At 46.7% G+C, this 18,092-nt stretch overlaps 1 protein-coding gene across 2 annotated transcripts in view; it reads right to left on the bottom strand.

Moving 5' to 3' along the window:
- ELOVL5 (ELOVL fatty acid elongase 5) overlaps positions 1–18,092 on the bottom strand; it is a 66,898-nt gene that overhangs the window by 3,517 nt on the left and 45,289 nt on the right. For both annotated transcript variants that reach the window (XM_052648837.1, XM_052648839.1), the window contains exons 4-6: positions 4,821–4,898; positions 3,886–4,057; positions 1,959–2,083 (exon numbers count right to left, since the gene is read on the bottom strand). In XM_052648837.1, the coding sequence (XP_052504797.1) occupies positions 1,959–2,083; positions 3,886–4,057; positions 4,821–4,898 (375 nt within the window). The remainder of the gene's footprint in view (positions 1–1,958; positions 2,084–3,885; positions 4,058–4,820; positions 4,899–18,092) is intronic.

Below are 18,092 nucleotides of genomic sequence, written 5' to 3'. Positions count from 1 at the left end.
TTCTGGGAGTAGATTTACAACATACACACATCAAAATCCTTATGCTGTACACTGCAAACTTATACAGTATTATATGTGAATTAGCTCTCAATGAAGCTGGAAGGAAGGAAAAAAGAGAAAACGTTTTAAAAAACCCAACACACACTTCAGGAATACAGTACAGGAGATGCAACAGTACTTTTTGTTTATTCTTCATACAGGAAAGATAGGCATGGAGTGTATGTTTAGAGGGACTAGGAACCTCGTTGCAGGATGTGCAATCCCGTGGGACTCTTTCCCCATCCTTATCCGAGGACCTTCTGATCTGGTGAAGGCTGGGGTTGGGAGACAGACTTACTCTCTTCCTAGGATATAACACTAATTCCATAGATTATTTCTGACAGGTATATCTTGAGAAGCAGGGAAATGGCGAGAAGGGGTTAAGATAAGGGACAGCTGCTGGACGGGCATCCTTAAGGAGTGAGTGGAGGACGAGGCCCCGCCCACGGGATTTCGGGCCACCTCTCAGTGTTTCTATGTAGGGAACTGTTTTTTTTTGTTGTTGTTGCTGTTGTAACTATAAGTGGCGCATAGAATAAATACAGGGAAACTGGGGGCAATCTTCCACCTCAAAGGGCAGAGGTCAATAGGAGACCAGCTCTCCAGCCTGCTCTACATTTGGCTTCAGAAGAACCACACTATGTGCAGCAAGTCAACCCTGGCATCACTTCTCATGTGTAATGAGGAGGCTGAAGAACAGTGACCCTTCCTCACAAGTGGGTGAGGCAACATAAGAAGAATCGTCCAGCAGCCGGCAAAGAGGTGCTAATGAAACACCAAACACAGAAGCAGCTCAGGTCTTCTTAAATTTTTTTTTCCCCAGATAGTTATTTTTCAATATTGAAGAATCACAACTGACACAGAGGATCTAAATCAGCTTGGTTTCCTTAGAAAAGAATGTGTTAAGAAGGCAAGACCAGGGCTAAGAATTTAGTATCTAATGTCAACAAGTCAGCTAGCCCTGGCCTATTGCCTCCGCATCCTCCTCTATAAAGTAGGGATAATAACATAAAATCAGGCTACTGGAACAATCCCTATAAAACTGCTTGCTTGACATGAGCACGTGGTAAGCTCAAGGAATGTCAGCATTTGAACAGTAGTGATAGTATTATTAATCAGTTTATGAAAGAAATCACAAGGGGAGAGGAAAATGCTTTATAGTATACTGACATGGAGAAGGAAATGGCACCCCACTCCAGGACTCTTGCCTGGAGAATCCCATGGAGGGAGGAGCCTGGTAGGCTACAGTCCATGGGGTCACAAAGAATCGGACATGACTGACAACCAAGGAAAGCTTTTACAAGGACGGTGGGAAATAACCACCAAGTGCAAACAGCTGCTGGGACGTGGGCCCAGGAAGGGGGCTGCCACCCGGGGCACCGCAGTGCCATCCCTGCCACCATACAGGCTGAGAGGTCGCTCGACACCTGCATCCTGGGCTCGTCTGGCGGGCTACAGTCCATAGGGTTGCAAAGAGTCGGACATGACTGAAGCGACTTAGCACACCCTGGACCTGGGCTCCTCCCAGCAAATCCTGGCACTCCTGGCAACACAGGTACGCAGACTGCACCTTGGATTTGGATTATAATTAGAAAACATGGACACACATGGATGTTCTGTGCACAAACTAAGAAGAAAGGGCTGAACTTAACAGTCTGAGGATTAGGTTTAGTCTTTGTTCCCCAATTCAACTAGCTGCCTGCCCACCGGCATGTTGTCTCCATTGACTGAAATGGATGAATTCCCCGCTCTGCTCACTTCAAGGTGTTTAACTGGATCGAGAGAGAGGGAGGATGGGAAAGGCACCTCTCAGGAGCTAGTCAACAACACTGACGCCAGGAGGGCAGCAAGGGCAGCCCAGGAAGAGCTCGGTGTCCCCCAGGCGGCGAGTCCTGCCAGAAAGAGGCTGCACTACTCACCAGCTGCCCCTGCGTGATGTACTTCTTCCACCAGAGGTACGGCCGCATGGACGGGATGGACGACAGACCATAGTACGAGTACATGAGGACGTGGATGAAGCTGTTAAGTGTGGCGCCAAAGTAAGCTGTAGGGAAAGAGGGAATTGGCGAGGAGGATGCATCAGTGTACTGTATGTGACAGGTAACAAAACCCAAGATTCTTTTTAAATTCAAAAATTAAAAAAAAATGGTTTTGAACAGGCAAACACTGCAGCAGCAAGCTGGCACTGCTGGGCGTGGGGCCAGAAGTCAATTGCCATCTGGTCAGGCAGCCGTCAAGAGGCTTTAAGCCCAGGGTCAGCTACCAGGTGGGCATCCAACCAGGTGTCAGGAACCACCCACCCCACTCTGGCATGTAAAGGCTTTGCTGCCAGGCCCCCACCCACTCCCAGAGGATGCTGCCCAGGTGCCTCTGATACTGCACTGAAGCCTTAGGAAAGACAGCCACAAACAGTGGGAAGCTCAAAGCTGGCCGTCTCTACACATTTGCTGAGGTCTGGGGAGGAGGGCTGTGGTGCAGAGCCCATATATTCTTATCAGTAAGAGAGAGTCTAGAGCCCAGTTCTTTAGAGAAGAGAGACCCATTAGTTATATCACAATTTGTCATTTCCAGTAGAATCACTCAGTCTTTTTTCAGACTCTCTGTCCTCTGCCCCCATAGCCAGCTACCAAGCAAAGCAACCAGCTTTCTCTTCCCTCTGTGGTCAGGCTGGGCTATGACAGTAACTGGGGGTATGACCTTGGACGAGTTACATCCATTCTCTGGTTGTTCTCATTTGTCATTCTGAGGGATCTGACATTTAAAGCCTTCTTCCATTGGGGCTTTCCAGGTAGCTCGGACGGTAAAAGAATGTCTGCAATGCAGGAGACCCAGGTTCAATCCCTGGGCCAGGAAGATCGCCCTGGGAAAGGGAATGGCTACCTGCTCCAGTATTCTTGCCTGGGAAACTCCATGGACAGAGGAACCTGGCAGGCTACAGTCCTTGGGGTTACAAAGAGTTGGATAAAACTGGGTGACTAACACACTTTAAAATGTGGGCAGGTGCCGTTTCTATTAGAAAGGTAAGTCAGATAACCTACAGCCAGGGGGCATGAGCTCTACTAACCCTGCTACTGTCTCAGGGTTCTCCCAAAGTGGAAGGAGCTGTACTTGGAAAGCTCTTGCTGGTTCTAGATCCCTCTGACGGTGCGCATCCTGGTGGGCCAAGTTAATCAAGGGTGGTGCTATCCTGGGGGAACACGTGAGCAGACCGAGAGGATCAAGTTTGTTGGTGATGGATATGAGGAACTCTGACTGGGACTTATTAGCCCTCCTGGGCTGAACCCGACAGGGACAACCTAATTCATGGGACACTTCCAGACCACAAGCTTTGCACATCCTGCTTAGAGAATTTACTTCAAATGTTGGTGCTTGTCCCAGAAGCTGCCCAGCTAAACACGCTTCAGGAACGTGAGGGTCACTATGTCAGAGGATGTGCAGATGCCCTGAAGTACTGCAGGGAAAGCTTGTTCCCTGGAGCCCACTCCTTGGTGCGATTCCATCTTCCTGGTCTGTCCCTGCCCGTCAAACACCTTCCAAATGTGTACAGAAACAAGGATGAACAAGCTGGAACAGAGAATTCTGTCCAGATTTGTTCAAGTGCCCCAGGCTGCGAATCTGGTTTTTCCCTTATTCTGCCACATCAGCACAGGATGTACCCCAAACCAGAGAAAGGATCTGTCAGCCTGCTGGGTGCACAGGCCATGCAGACTGTCATTAAAGGCAATCTGGACACCACGGTCAAAGGCCTGACCTAGAAACCTGCAGAAGCAGCACCTTTCCTCTCAAAGCCTTAGTTTCAACTCAGCCTCTCTGCTCACACCTGTCCCCAAAGACGTTCAGACTCACAGTGGCCGCAGGGGACCCAGTTCATCACGAACCACCAGATGTTGAGCATGCTGGCGTGGTGGTACACGTGCAGGACCGTGATCTGGTGGTTGTTCTTGCGGAGGATGAAGAAGAAGGTGTCCATGAACTCGATCAGCTTGGAGAAGTAGTACCACCAGAGCACACGGATGATCTAGGACGAAGGGGCCGTCAGTGTCTCCTGCCGGGTTGTGCACCCACCCCGGGACCTCACCGCCCCACTAGCCCCACTGAAGCTGGCCTCTCTGCAGGGCCCTTGACCAGAACACCGGGGGGCTGGGGTGGGGTGGGTGGGGGGTTGTGAAGGGCAAGCTCCTCAAGGGCTTCATGCCCTTCATGACTCTTTAACAAATCCGTGTAGGCTGCCTGTTCCCTCTGGAGCCATCAGAGGAGGAAAACCACAAGAAAGGCACGTCCGATTTCAGGGGCTGGCGTGGCGCAGGCGGCAGGATACACGGCAGAGCGGGAAAGAAATCTGGCCGCCCAGTGCTGTGCTGTGCCCAGTGGAAGGCCATACAGGGGGCTCTGAGGAAATAACTGCCAGGCTGAGGGTAGACTGCAGCCTTTTATTAACAACAAAACCCTGAAAAATACTCCAGTATGGAAGCTGGATCACACTCAGATCACACTCAGAGGTGATGACTAAAGACATCACCTGATGAACCTGTTTATGTAAACAGAGAGCAAATACTGGCAAGCGCATGCACTCTGTCTTCCCCGGAAGTTGTTAACAGGACTCACTTTTGCAGACAGGGAGACTTTCGTTTCCCTCCTATACTTTCCAGGCTGCTTAATTTCCCTGACCATGGGCACACACCGCTTTTAAAATTCTTTTTAAAGAATGTCCACAGGGATTACCTGGACGGCCATCTTGTCTCTTGTACAATTTCTTTATTAAGAAAACAAAGAGCCAGTACCTTCATGTCCGCTTCTCCTCCACTGCGTGTGCCCTGACAGAAGAAGTTGTACTGGCCTTCCCATACTCCCGTCACTAACTGGGGAAAAAAGGAAAAGAGAGGAAAAGCCAGTCACCAACAAAATCAGAACCAGGAAACACCCTATTCAATTAGACTTCATCGTTTGAGAATCCGTGCAGACTGTGGGCTGTGTGGAGTCAAGGGTGCTCTGGGCAAGAAAACCGTGATGACAGGGGGAATTCAAAAGCCTAGGAACTCAATTTCCTGAAGGGCGGGCCCAGAGCCACTGCAACCACCTCTACAGGCCCTGCTTGGCCACGCTGCCTTTCTTCAGAACCCTCCGTCACAAGCACCTCCCCAGTCCTGAGGCCCGAGGAATCCAAACATGTGTGGGCTCCTGCTCTGATCTGATCAGAGTCCTGCCCTGCCACAGCCTCGGGGGAAACCACTGGCTTTCTCAAACCTGAATGCGTAGGTCCAGAATGAAGTTAAGGACACGTCGAAAGGCAGATGGATAGGCATCCAGCAGGTCTGGGGTGGGGCCCAAGAATTCCTATTTCTCCTGGGTTCCCAGGTGAACCTGAGGCTGGTCTAGAGCCCTCACTTAGAGAACCACTGCTGCCAGCTTGGGGAAACTGAGTCCAGCCTCAGCCTCTTCACTGTTTTCTGTGTCACCTGCAGATCCACAGATCAGACCTCTGAGAACTGAGCTGTGCCCACAATGCAGAATTCATCTGCGGCAGAGTGGGCACTGTGGTGCCACAGAGGACCCTGACGTGGGGGGCAAAGTGCAGGGTCGCCAGCTCTCCGTGGGGGCCTCAGCTGCCACACCAGGTCAACCTGCTGGGGAAGACCTAAGGACCTGTTCCAGAGGGAAGGTGTGATCTGAGCCCCTGTGCATGTCCACACTGTCTACCCACTGCATCCCAGCCAGACAGACACCCACGAGATCTGCCTCTTTCTCCATGTAGACTGCAGCTCACCACCTCCTTCTGAAGCTTTGGCGTCCTCAAGTGTTCCTGGTGGCCCTCCCTCTGGCGGTCAGCGGGGTAGAGGAGGAGAAATCAGAGGTGGTCTACCTCATGCCTGAGCTCATCCGTAGATCCCACACAAGGAACCGGCCCCTGGGCCTCAGTGTGTGGTTCGTGGTCTGTTTCCAGTCCAGATGCACGAGCATCACAAGGGAACTCAAGCGACATGCAAATGCCATGGCCCCAGCTGGACTGTCAGAATCAAAACCCCAGAGAATCTAACACTGTGGTTTATAAAGTGTGGTTCCCACCCAACAGCAACCTCTCCCAGAAGCACCCAGGAATTTGCTAGACATACAGAATCTCGGGCCCAACCCTAGACCCACCAAACCAGACATTGCTGGGCGTGAAGTTCCGTGGTGTAAGAACAGGCTGTTTAGGTGATTTTCGAGGCAACTGATGTTTTAGAACTGGCTTTAAACAGTGGTTCCCATCCCAGCTATACGACAGGCTCACCGGGGGAAATTTTAAAAATGACTAATGCCTGGCCTCCTCCAGGCCGTTGTGGGGCCTTTCACAACACACTCAAGGCAACTAGAATGTGCAACCAGGAATGGGAGCCACTGGTTTCATACTATCTGATACCAGTGAGAAACAGTTCGCCTACCAGTGTTGTGAGAAAGATGTGCCTGAGACCCAAGAGAACCTCAAGGTTCTCCCACAGAGCATGACTAGGGGCGGGGGCTGCATACAGGGAATGTCAGCTGATCGCAAGGGTCTGAGGACAAACAATTCAACTTCCATCCAGTCTGACCTCAGAGACAGAAGCCAGCAGTGGGTGTAGCCACTGCGCTCACACTCAAGACCCTGCTTCAATCTGACTTTCCTTCTGCTAACTTCCTTTCTGTTATTTTTGCTTTGCATTGTCATCTTCTGCACCTGAAAAAAGCACGAGTTCTGTGGCCAAAGACAAGCACAATGATTCAGAGCACATCATTTTATAATGCAAATAATCCAGGAGTAGGGAGCAGATTTTAGCAAGTCACCTAAATTCCCCTAGTCCTTGATCACGTTTTACTCTAAGAAGGGGAAGCTGGATTAAATTATTTTCAAAGGTTCTAATACAGTACTACATTAAGATTCTTTGAAAACAGGTCACATGTAAGCTATAACTCTTACTATTTTGAAAAAACCAGACCCATAGAGAATTTATTGGAAGGTGTATTATCTTTCTGGTCTTTCCTTTCTAAAGTCATGCCAGTTAAGCATACTGCATACAGACCTATTAGAAGTCCTAGCAATCAAGAGATACAGCCTGAGTCTAAAGTAGAGAGAGAGAGAGAAAGAGAGAGAGTGTGTGTGTGTGTGTGTGTGTAGCACTTGTGCTAGGGTGGAAACCTGAGGGGAGAGAGGTGTCACCTCAGCTCTGTTCTTTGCTCCCCTTCCTTCTGTCCTACAAGGAAACTGATAAATTATCTTCTGTGGCTGGAGGGTACGGAAAAAGAACTTTTTGGAACTCTACTGGATTAAAGGATGGAGACAAAAAAGCCCAGCTCACAGGCGTGATCCTCTCCCAGGTGGGATACATAATCCAAGGGCAAAACCTCTTTCTCGTCTACAAAGTGCACCCACCACCCCCACCACCCCACCCCTGCCCAATGCACCTTGAGCCCAGTGGGCTGTTTCCTGAATTGATGTTTCTGATCACAGGAGCAGCGAGTAGAGAGAGCGTAGAAACTTCAACGCAAACTCGACACCACTTCTCGGCATCTGCTCTAATTACGTGCCTTTTCTCCCCTTGACAGTTAGAAGGGGCAAATGTTTTCAAATACACCAGAAGAGAATGCAAGGTCTTTGTTCACGGAAGCCTTCTCTTAAAAGCAGAAACTTGAAGGACTTCCCTGGTGGTCTAGTGGTTAAGACTCCTCCTTGCAAAGCTGGCGATGTAGTTCAATCCCTGGCCCAGGAATTAAGATCCCGCATGCTGTGGCCCTCAAGCCACGTGAAGAGCTCTCCCAACCAAAGAAATTTTAAAAAACAATAATAATAAAGGTTAGTTAGTGTTTGTGCTCAGCAGTATCTGGCTCTTTGCAACCCCAAGGTCTGTAGCCCACCAGGCTCCTCTGTCCATGGGATTATCCAGGCAAGAATACTGGAGTGGGTTGCCATTTCCTCCTCCAGGGGATCTTCCCGACCCAGGGTTCAAACTTGAGTCTCCTGAATTGGCAGATTCTTTCACTGCACCACCTGGGAAGCCCCAAAATAAAGGTAGACTTAAAAAAAAAGAAACTTGTAGTTCTTTCATATCACCAATGGCGGAGGGGCGGGGGGAGAGCGGTGTACTTAAATACCATAAAACAGGAAACCAATAAAACTTTATTCACAAAAACAGACAGCAGCTCTTTAGGTCTTAGTTTCCTCACTCCTCAAATAGGATAAAGACTGTCTCTTGTTCAGGTTGCCATGGGAAGTTAATGAGATGAAGCGTGGAAGGATTATCTCACCCAGCCTGGTAGAAAAGATAAGCACAGTAACTGCTGCAAACAACCATTACTTTATCCTTTTCAACTGCAATGCTCTCTGTCTCCAGCTCTCAAAATTTTCTCTATCCTTCAAAGGTCAGCTAAAATTCTATTTTCTTCATGACTGCTCCCTTGAGCACTCCAGGTCAAGCCCGGTCTCCTGCCTCTGGGCCTACCCTACCATGACTTACACCTATCTGCTCATGAGGCCTTTAAGCCCTGTGTCACTGGCTCTGTCTCAAGCTCTGCTGTCTTAAGCTCTTGGCGGCCCTGGCTACAGCTCCCTCAGCCACAAAATCCCATAGAGGGAGGACTCACACACAAGAGAGGCTGAACAAGTATCTGCTCAACTAACCACAGAGTTCCAGGTGCTGCTTCTTGTCCCTTAAATCTAGACCTGCTGTTTTATTTGCAAGAAAAAAAAAAAAGTCTTCTGTTCACAAGATGAAAATCAGTCCTCATCAAATGTCCTACTGGGGACATGGAAAGTTTTAATTCTTGAATATCCTTGGCTTCAAAAGAGATAGGATAAAAAAAAGGAGGTGGGGAGGCAGGGAGCAGGATGACTTAACACAGGAGGATCGAGCACTGGAGTTCGAGCTGATTTATCTAAGCCTCTCTGCCACCTTTTGTAATAGTGGCCGGTATCAGGACCCTGGTCTCTCTGTTCCCATCAGAAGCAAACAGTGTGTCTGAGTAACGCCCAGAGGCTCTCAGAGCCAAGGCCTGGCCTCCCCTCCAGCCTGCGAGGAGTACTTCAGAGAAGACAATGCTCTTGCCAGGCCTGGCTTCCTCCCAAGAGCCACTCTGGTCTGTCCCTGAACGTTCAGCACACTGCAGCCTGGGGGAGGACCCAGGGGGCGGGGCCAGCGGTGAGGTACTGGAAGTGAGGGCAGCAGGGCTCAACCTTGACTTCTGAGCATCACCTAGAGAGGGCAAGACCGTGCTCCAATGGAAAAGCAGGCCATAGCGAGCAGCTGGCCACCACCCTCCCCAGCCCTTGATCCCGCCGGCCACTCCAAGAGCAACCGAGGCAGTGCCAGGCACCCTACATCTGGCTTTTCCCAAGTAACCAAGACACACACAGCACCACGGCAAAGCACTGCTCCTCTTCTCTGGAGTAAAGCAAACTTCAATTAGGCCAGGAGCACGTGCAGAGCTATAATTAAAGCCCAGCTAGAAGCTTTCTTCTCTCCTTATGAGACAAATTCAATAAGCAAAGGGGGTTTCATGCATCTTTTCAAAGAAGAAAACTGAGGGGAACATCACTGCTGGGTCTGGATGACGCAGTTCATGGAGAACCATTTCAAGTTGATTTTCTGGGTGAGAGATGACTTTTCTCATCTAATACCACAATTTAACCACAAATAGGGCACATACCCTGTAGTACGATAACCACTTCCACGGCACTTACTGAAACGCTGCCACAGCAGCTTAAGAAAACAAAGTCACCTGAAATACTAAGAAGAAAAATGTCATCCTGTGTGGCCCTTATCAGGCATGCACCCGACATCCCAAGATCTCAGAGCAGCAAGATGATCCCTTTTGAAAAGGGGCTAATGGTTTTAGTGATGAGAGGTTCATGAGCTGTGTGGTTATATCCATCCTAGCAGAAACGGAATGAAAGGTAACGAGAACAGACACTAACCATGCTGAAATTCAACCATCCTAGGACCCGAGGGACTTTGCAAAAATGAGCACCACCACCGGTAGCGTGTGAGGCTGACGTCTTCACAGATTTGACTGTCCCTGTGGGTGTGTACAAGTGTGTACTTTTTAGACCTGGATCAAGTTCATGTTTTTACTAAGGAAACATGAGTAGTGACGTGTGTGGTCCAAAGTCACTCAACTTCTCGATGGCACTGGTGGGACCAGCACCCGAGAAAACCTGACTCTGGGTTCAAATGTAATCTCCAACAGCACTTCCGAGCTCCTCTGACTTTCTTTGTCTGTTCTGAGTCCTTAATAAGAACACAATGGAGATACTCTAACCATGAAGAATTTTATAGAAAAGCAGACCTTTCACTAGATCTTTACCTTCAGCAGATGTTTGGTTTAAAATGAACCATAAGACCTAGAGAAATCTATGCAGGTCAGGAAGCAACAGTTAGAACTGGACATGGAACAACAGACTGGAAAAGGAGTACATCAAGGCTGTATATTGTCACCTTGCTTATTTAACTTCTATGCAGAGTACATCATGAGAAATGCTGCGCTGGAAGAAGCACAAGCTGGAATCAATATTGCTGGAAGAAATATCAATAACCTCAGGTATGCAGATGACACCACCCTTATAGCAGAAAGTGAAGAGGAACTAAAAAGCCTCTTGATGAAAGTGAAAGACGAGAGTGAAAAAGCTGGCTTAAAGCTTAACATTCAGAAAATGAAGATCATGGCATCTGGTCCCATCACTTCATGGGAAATAGATGAGGAAACAGTGTCAGACTTTATTTTTTGGGGCTCCAAAATCACTGCATATGGTGACTACAGCCATGAAATTAAAAGACACTTACTTCTTGGAATGAAAGTGATGACCAACCTAGATAGCATATTCAAAAGCAGAGACATTACTTTGCCAACTAAGGTCCGTCTAGTCAAGGCTATGGTTTTTCCAGTGGTCATGTATGGATGTGAGAGTTGGACTGTGAAGAAGGCTGAGTGCTGAAGAATTGATGCTTTTGAACTGTGGTGTTGGAGAAGACTCTTGAGAGTCCCTTGGACTGCAAGGAGATCCAACCAGTCCATTCTGAAGGAGATCAGCCCTGGGTTTTCTTTGGAGGGAATGATGCTAAAGCTGAAACTCCAGGACTTTGGCCACCTCATGTGAAGAGCTGACTCATTGGAAAAGACTCTGATGCTGGGAGGGATTGGGGGCAGGAGGAGAAGGGGACGACAGAGGATGAGATGGCTGGATGGCATCACCAACTTGATGGACGTGAGTCTGAGTGAACTCCAGGAGTTGGTAATGGACAGGGAGGCCTGGCGTGCTGCGATTCATGGGGTAGCAAAGAGTTGGACACGACTGAGCGACTGAACTGAACTGAAGACCTAGAGACTGTCATACTGAGTAAAGTTAGTCAGACAGAAGGAGAAATATCATGACATCCCTTACATGTGGAATCTAAAATGAAATGATACAAATCAACTTAGAATGCAGAAAGAGACTCACAGACTTAGAGAATGAACTTGTGGTTGTCGGAGGAGGGAAGGATGGGGGGAAAGAGATAGTCAAGGAGTTTGGGATGGACATGTGCACACTGCTATATTTAAAATGGATAACCACAAAGACCTCCTGTATAGCACACGGAACTCTGCTCAATGTTATGTGGCAGCCTAGATGGAAAGGGAGTTTGGGGAAGAATGGATACATGTATATGGATGGTTGAACCCCTTCGATGTTCATCTGAAACTATCACAACATTGTTAATCAACTATACCCCAATACAAAAAGTCTAAAAAAATTAAAAAAATAAAATGAACCATGAATACTCCCAAATGAAAAGTACCTTTTCTCTACGGTTTAGCTGGTCAATCTTAGCAGTGCTATTATGGAACAGGGTCAAGTTGAAGCATGTGGGTTTGAATTTCACATCTCTCCTGTCCAGAGCAGAAGGATGCCCGTTAAGATAAGTTCATACCCGTGACCTCCAAATGTGCTTTTTTCCACTTAGGACCAGGAACACCCCTGGGTTACAGCTGACTGCAATATTCTTGGTTACGTCATAAGGACAGGCTCTGTGCACTACAGGAGGCTTCAGAACAAAGCAGAAAAAAAAAGCTCGTCCTCAGACCAGCCTGACACAGGTATGTCTGGCATTCTCCCCCAGCCTCGGGCCCTGTTCTCTTACGTTGCAGTTTTGTTTCACTCACTGTTCAGTCTCCTGAGCGGTGGTTTCCGGTAGGCTGCTTCCACACGTCCCACAAAAAAAACTCATTTTGTATTTTATGGGGCTGCTGGTGGCTGGGAGAGAAAACCCAAGCTGAGATAGTGTTCTGAGAAGGCGATGCGCAATGGCCTGAAATCTCAGACTCGAATCCCAGGTCCAACCAGGACTTTGCCTCTGCAGGATGTCAGTAACCATGTGACGAACACTGAGTGAGCGGGACCAGTACCAGGCACAGGCAGGTACTGTATATGTCTTTGCTGTGATTCCAGACAAGTGTCCGCTCTTCCTGCCCAAATACTTGAAGGCTCGTGACTAGGTCTGTTCCTGCTGTATACAGAAGCCTCAGCAGAGCACCCTCTGTGTAAAGAGAGATTTCCAGCTTACCTACTGACGCCTGCTTTGCAAACTGAGTCTGCTTTAGCTGAGCATTTGTAGACTGGTACCTTGTTATACTGGGCTTCCCTGGTGGGTCAGCAGTAAAGAATCTGCCTGCAATGCAGGAGATGCGGGTTCGATCCCTGGGTCAGGAAGATCCCCTGGAGAAGGAAATGGCAACCCTGGAGAAGGAAATGACAACCCACTCCAGGATTCATGGAAATCCCATGGACAGAGGAGCCTGCCAGGCTATAGTCCATGGGGTCACAGAGCGTTGGACAACCCAACCGGCGACTGAACAGCCCACCACCACCTTGTTAACAGTAGCTGCAAGGCCGGGTTAACAAGGTCTGCAGGTCAGTTAAGAAGAGTCTAGCCTGGCTCTGGACCAACGCCAAAGCTTCGTCTCTACTGAAAGGCCTTCCCTCCCAGTCCCCTGGGTATGTAGCTCAGGCAGAGGCTGTCTGGGCTGCATCCTTCTCTAGGGCAGTGCCAGATGAATGGATGGGCAAGTAACTGAGGCGATGCTTCCCCTCAAGAGAGGTTTCTTTCTGAGCAAGGAATTTCAGCTGTCAGGGAACTGTGAGTAAGAAGTGTTTGAGGCAACAGTCAGGCCTTTCTTGTAAGTATTAACCTGACCAACATTTCAGCCTCTCTATACTTCTGCTCAAGAGGCAAAAGCAGAAGAGTACTAAATGTCGTTTTCAAAATATTTTTGTAAACAAGATCATTTTTAAATAAGATGCAATAATTACTCGCCAGGTCTTTCAAGTGTTTTTCCAAATCCAGTTTTTCCCACAATAACCTAGCTATTTTAGGAAAGCCTGAAGGGAAAGAAAAACAAGGCTGTTTAGAATATAATGTTTCCAGAGCAACTGCTCTGCAGCTCTACTGAGGACCTTCAAAGCCAGAGGCGGGGAGGCAGTGCTGCAGGTGCCTGGGGAGACGTGTCGACGGCACTGACTCCACAATTACAGAGAGGCTGGAAAATAAAACACCTGTCCTGTCAAATGCTCGATGTCTTTCATCTTCCCTATAAAGAAGTCCCGGACGTGTTGATGAGAAGATTCAAATGAAAAAATGACTTCTGTTCTCACAGTGCAGCCAACTGGACTAAAGCACGACCATCACCCCCACTGTTAATGCACAAACGCTACAGGGACCAGCAAAGGAGCTCCAGCACCACCGATGCCTATCTGTAAGGTGAGTATCGCGTTAACTGCTCAGTCGTGTCTGACTCTTTGCGACCCCATGGACTACAGCCCACCAGGCTCCTCTGTCCATGGAATTCTCCAGTCAAGAATACTGGAGTGAGTAGCCATTGCCTTCTCCAGGGGATCTTTCCAATTCAAGGATCAAACCTGCGTCTCCCACATTGCAGGCAGATTCTTTACCGTCTGAGCCGCCAGGGAAGCCCTGATATAAGGTGCTGCTTCCCTGAGAAAGAACTCAGAAAAGAGGAAGTGAGCTTATATTCCAGTCCTTTAAAAAAAATCTCTCTTCTCTGGGGCAGACACATTTACCTGAGATGACCCCACCGATACCAGCTTCAGATGCTTACGTGGGACACCCAACAAACCATCCAGTTTTTGTTTTTAAAAAGAAGTTTAACATAGATATAATAATTATCCCAGACGCATGACCTCACAGATACAGCTGAAAGAACACTTTTTAAAGACTATTTTAAAAAGCAATACAGCAAATGGTTAAGTTGGAGACCCAGTTATCTCCAACCACGGATGAAAAAAAAAGTTTCCCGGTTATGGAGTGGAAGAAAGAACAAGCAGTGAATTTTTAGACATATAAGATGCATAGTAACTGAAGCTAGAAATGGGTGAAATAGCAGATTAGACCCAACTGAGAGTACAAGTGAATTAGAGGAATGCAGAAGAGAAAGAAAGATGCCAAACACTCGAGAGAGAGTACGCAGGTGTGAGAATGTCCAGCACACGTCTAACAGGAGCTCCAGACAGGACTGATGGAGGAGGAGCAGGAAGAACGGAGAAGACAACGCCTGCGGACTTTCCAAAACGAAGAAATATGTGAATCCTTGGCTTGGATGCATACAATCCTGAGACAAGAGTGAACCACTATTTAGGTACATTTTGTTTTTATTCTTAAACACAAGTTTAGAAACATCTTGAAAGAAAAAGGTTACCTACAAAACAAACAAAAAATGGGACTGCAGCAGACTTCTCTGGAATAAATCTGCAACGTGCTGGGGGAAAATAACTGCTAACTTAGAATTCTATGCCCTGCTAAAATATGTTCAGGCATACACACACATACGTGATACTCAGGGACTAAGAGCTTAGCTTTCACAGAAAAGGAACTACTTCAGAAGAAAACTGAAGCTCAAAGCAAAGAATGGGTTTTACAGATGAACAGTTACCAAAAAAAAAAAAAAAAATTAGTAAGCATGGACTGTAATGATGACTGTTTAGGGTCACAGAAAGAGGCGGAATGAAACCCTGACAACAATATCATGGATGATGGGGGCTCAAAGCCCAAATCATCTATGATCCTTGCAATGTTCAGGAGTAGAAACAGCAATTCACTTTAGAATTTATTAAGTCAAAGGTGCATGTTGAAAATTTACAAGTAACTACTAAATAACATAATAAGTAGCTTTTAAATCAGCAAAATGAAAAAAAAAAGTTCAAAAGAAAGCAGGAAAGAAAGCAAAAGAGCAAAGAAAACTTACACACAAAAGGTGATAGATATCATTCTAAAATAATAATGAGCATACTAAGTGAAAATGGATTAAAATTTCCCCATTAAAAGTGTCAAGATTCAATCATTAACTCCTAACTGTATGCCTGGCAAAAGTCACTCACTCACTCACATTGGCACAGGGGACACATCCAAGAACATTCAATGCAGCATTGTTTTTTGTTTTGGGGGGAGGTTTCTGATCAGAGAGGAAAAAAAGTACGTTTTAATTCCTCCTTAACTGCAAAAGCCCTTTACCTCAAATGCCAACATATACATTTATTTCTAGCTAGTAAAGCACATGAGAACCGCAGCCTAGGAGAATAAATAGGAAAATAACAAAACTGTGCTTATGTACTATATAAAAAAAATACAAAATGCAAAACAAGAATGAAGTTTCTGTGAAGGAGAAAGATAGTGTTGGGAGATGATTCTTCAAGGATCTCAACACTGTTTAATTGGAAACAACGTACATGTCCACCTAAAGAAAAATGGATCAAATGACTTAAGAAATTCTAACAGTTAAGTAATAAAGAGGAGTTAAAACTAATGAATGAAATCCCTAAGATTCAAAGTATCAAAGTATCTTCTCAAAACATAATGCTGACTGAAAAAAGATACTTGAAAAAGAGTATATATAAGCCATACATCACTCATGTAAGTTAAAAAAAAAAAAACCTGTCCCCAAATAGCCTATAAGTTGTCACATATATACATACATATGTGGAAAATGTATAGAAACATAGCCAGGAAAGAAACATGCCCTTCAGAAGAAGGGGCTGTGAAGGGGCTATACTTCTGATGCCTTTTTGTCATGTTTTCTTTTTAAACAAAAAATTCAAACCAGTAATGTCAATCTTTGTTAGGTACCTAGAGAAATATTTGTGATTTTATTTTCCATATTCTGAAGTAGTTTCAAACTTACAATTCTAAGTAAAAATTGAAAAAGGAAAGAAAAGAAAATAAGTTCTGAATCTATGCCAATTTAGATCACCGATCCAGTTGGCAAACAAAAAAATTACATTTTAAATGTTCTGAATCTTTGCTGTATGTTATTGAATTTTCTCACACTACTTTACCAACACACAGTTCTTACTGCAAGGGAATAAACTAACACTCAAAGTACAATCGTGCTTTTAGTCTGTGATTTCTCTTTGTTAAAGTATTGATGAAACATGGTTCCAACATTTGCTTTTTTCTGTCTCAATGCTGGCGCCATGCTAACAAGAGGACAAAAAAAGATGTGGAAGGAACATTGTAACCACAGCCAGTGAGGTGCCTGTGAGGGACACAGGCTGGAGGGCATGCCCCCAGGACACCTCGATGGGGGAGAAGGTTCAGGCTCCTTGGGACCACGAGGAGGCAGGAGGGGCTGGGATCACTGCTTCAGAGCCAAGCCCTCAAGAGGACACAGAGGAATTGACCTTGAGACAGGTCCTCAGAAATGAGACAGGGACTGTCAAACTGAGGCGGGTTTGGGTTTGAAGAAGTTGGGAGTTTCTAGGGGGCAGAGACCCCTAGAAAGCAAGAACCTGGTCTTAGGGGTTTGAGTGGACGGGGTACAGGAAGGCAGCCAGCATTGCTCTTCATTCAAGTTCAAGGTCTACGTGCTGACTCTGCTTCCCGCTGCTAATGCTGAGTCCTACGATTCCTGTACGGGACGCTCCCCTCTGGACTGCGACAAACCAAGCAATTAGATCCTCCTGGCTTTGGTGACAAGAGCCCAGAGGTGAGGAGAGCATGGCGACATACCAGAAAAGTCCCAGGTCAGGACAGAGCAGCCACCTGAGGGTTTGAGATGTTAACTAAGGAGCTATTCTACTGGCTGAGGACAACAGGGGAAACCCGAATCCAGTGCAGCCCTGAATAAGGAGGGAAAAGCCACAATCTGGTACTGGTGGGTGGGGATTCTCTGACCTTGGGGATGAGGGAGGGGAAAGACATATGGATGATCTGAAAACACAGTGGGGCTTCCATTCAGATGAAACATGCCCTGCCCCTCGGGAGCAGGGTGGGTAGAAAGGCTTGCAAGATTTTTATGTCTATGGTGAGCACACAGTTTTACAAAGCTGAGTAAGTAATACAAAATTAGTTGTTTCTCTTTTATAACTTGACACTTTCTTTTCAAGCCTTTACCACTGACTGTGATCTCAGACAATACCTAATTCCAATCTAAAACAAACTGTTGTTCAAACATACACTACTTCTAATTCAGAGATCTGTGACCTTTTCCCCGGAAATAAACAGCAAGTTCCTGAGGTAATTAGAAGTAAAGCCATAGGTATACCTATGGCTAATTCACGTTGATGCTTGGCAGAAACAAACACAATTATCCTTCAATTAAAAATAAACAAATTTAATTAAAAAAAATTTAAGCCATGTCTCTCCTTTTGATTTTCTTTCTACCAAATGCATAAGCTATACCTTATGAGACCCAAAGAAAGGAAGAACCTGGTCTTGGGGGTTTGAGTGGACGGGGTACAGGAAGGCAGCCAGCATTGCTCTTCATTCAAGTTCAAGGTCTACGTGCTGACTGCTTCCTGCTAGTGCTGAGTCCTACGATTCCTGCACGGGACGCTCCCCTCTGGACTGCGACAAACCACGCAATTAGATCCTCCTTGCTTTGGTGACAAGAGCCCAGAGGCGAGGAGAGCATGGCGACACACCAGAAAAGCCCCAGGTCAGGACAGAGCAGCCACCTGAGTGAATCTATGAATTTCACAGTTTTAAGATAGTCATTTGGTTATTTTCCTTCTTCGGGTCATTTTAAATGGCTCTAACTCTTGGCACATTTCCCTGAAGTGA

Source organism: Budorcas taxicolor, chromosome 11 (genome assembly GCF_023091745.1).
Source record: "Budorcas taxicolor isolate Tak-1 chromosome 11, Takin1.1, whole genome shotgun sequence".
NCBI classification, from domain to species: Eukaryota; Metazoa; Chordata; class Mammalia; order Artiodactyla; family Bovidae; genus Budorcas; species Budorcas taxicolor.
This window is presented reverse-complemented; position numbering and strand designations above follow the sequence as displayed.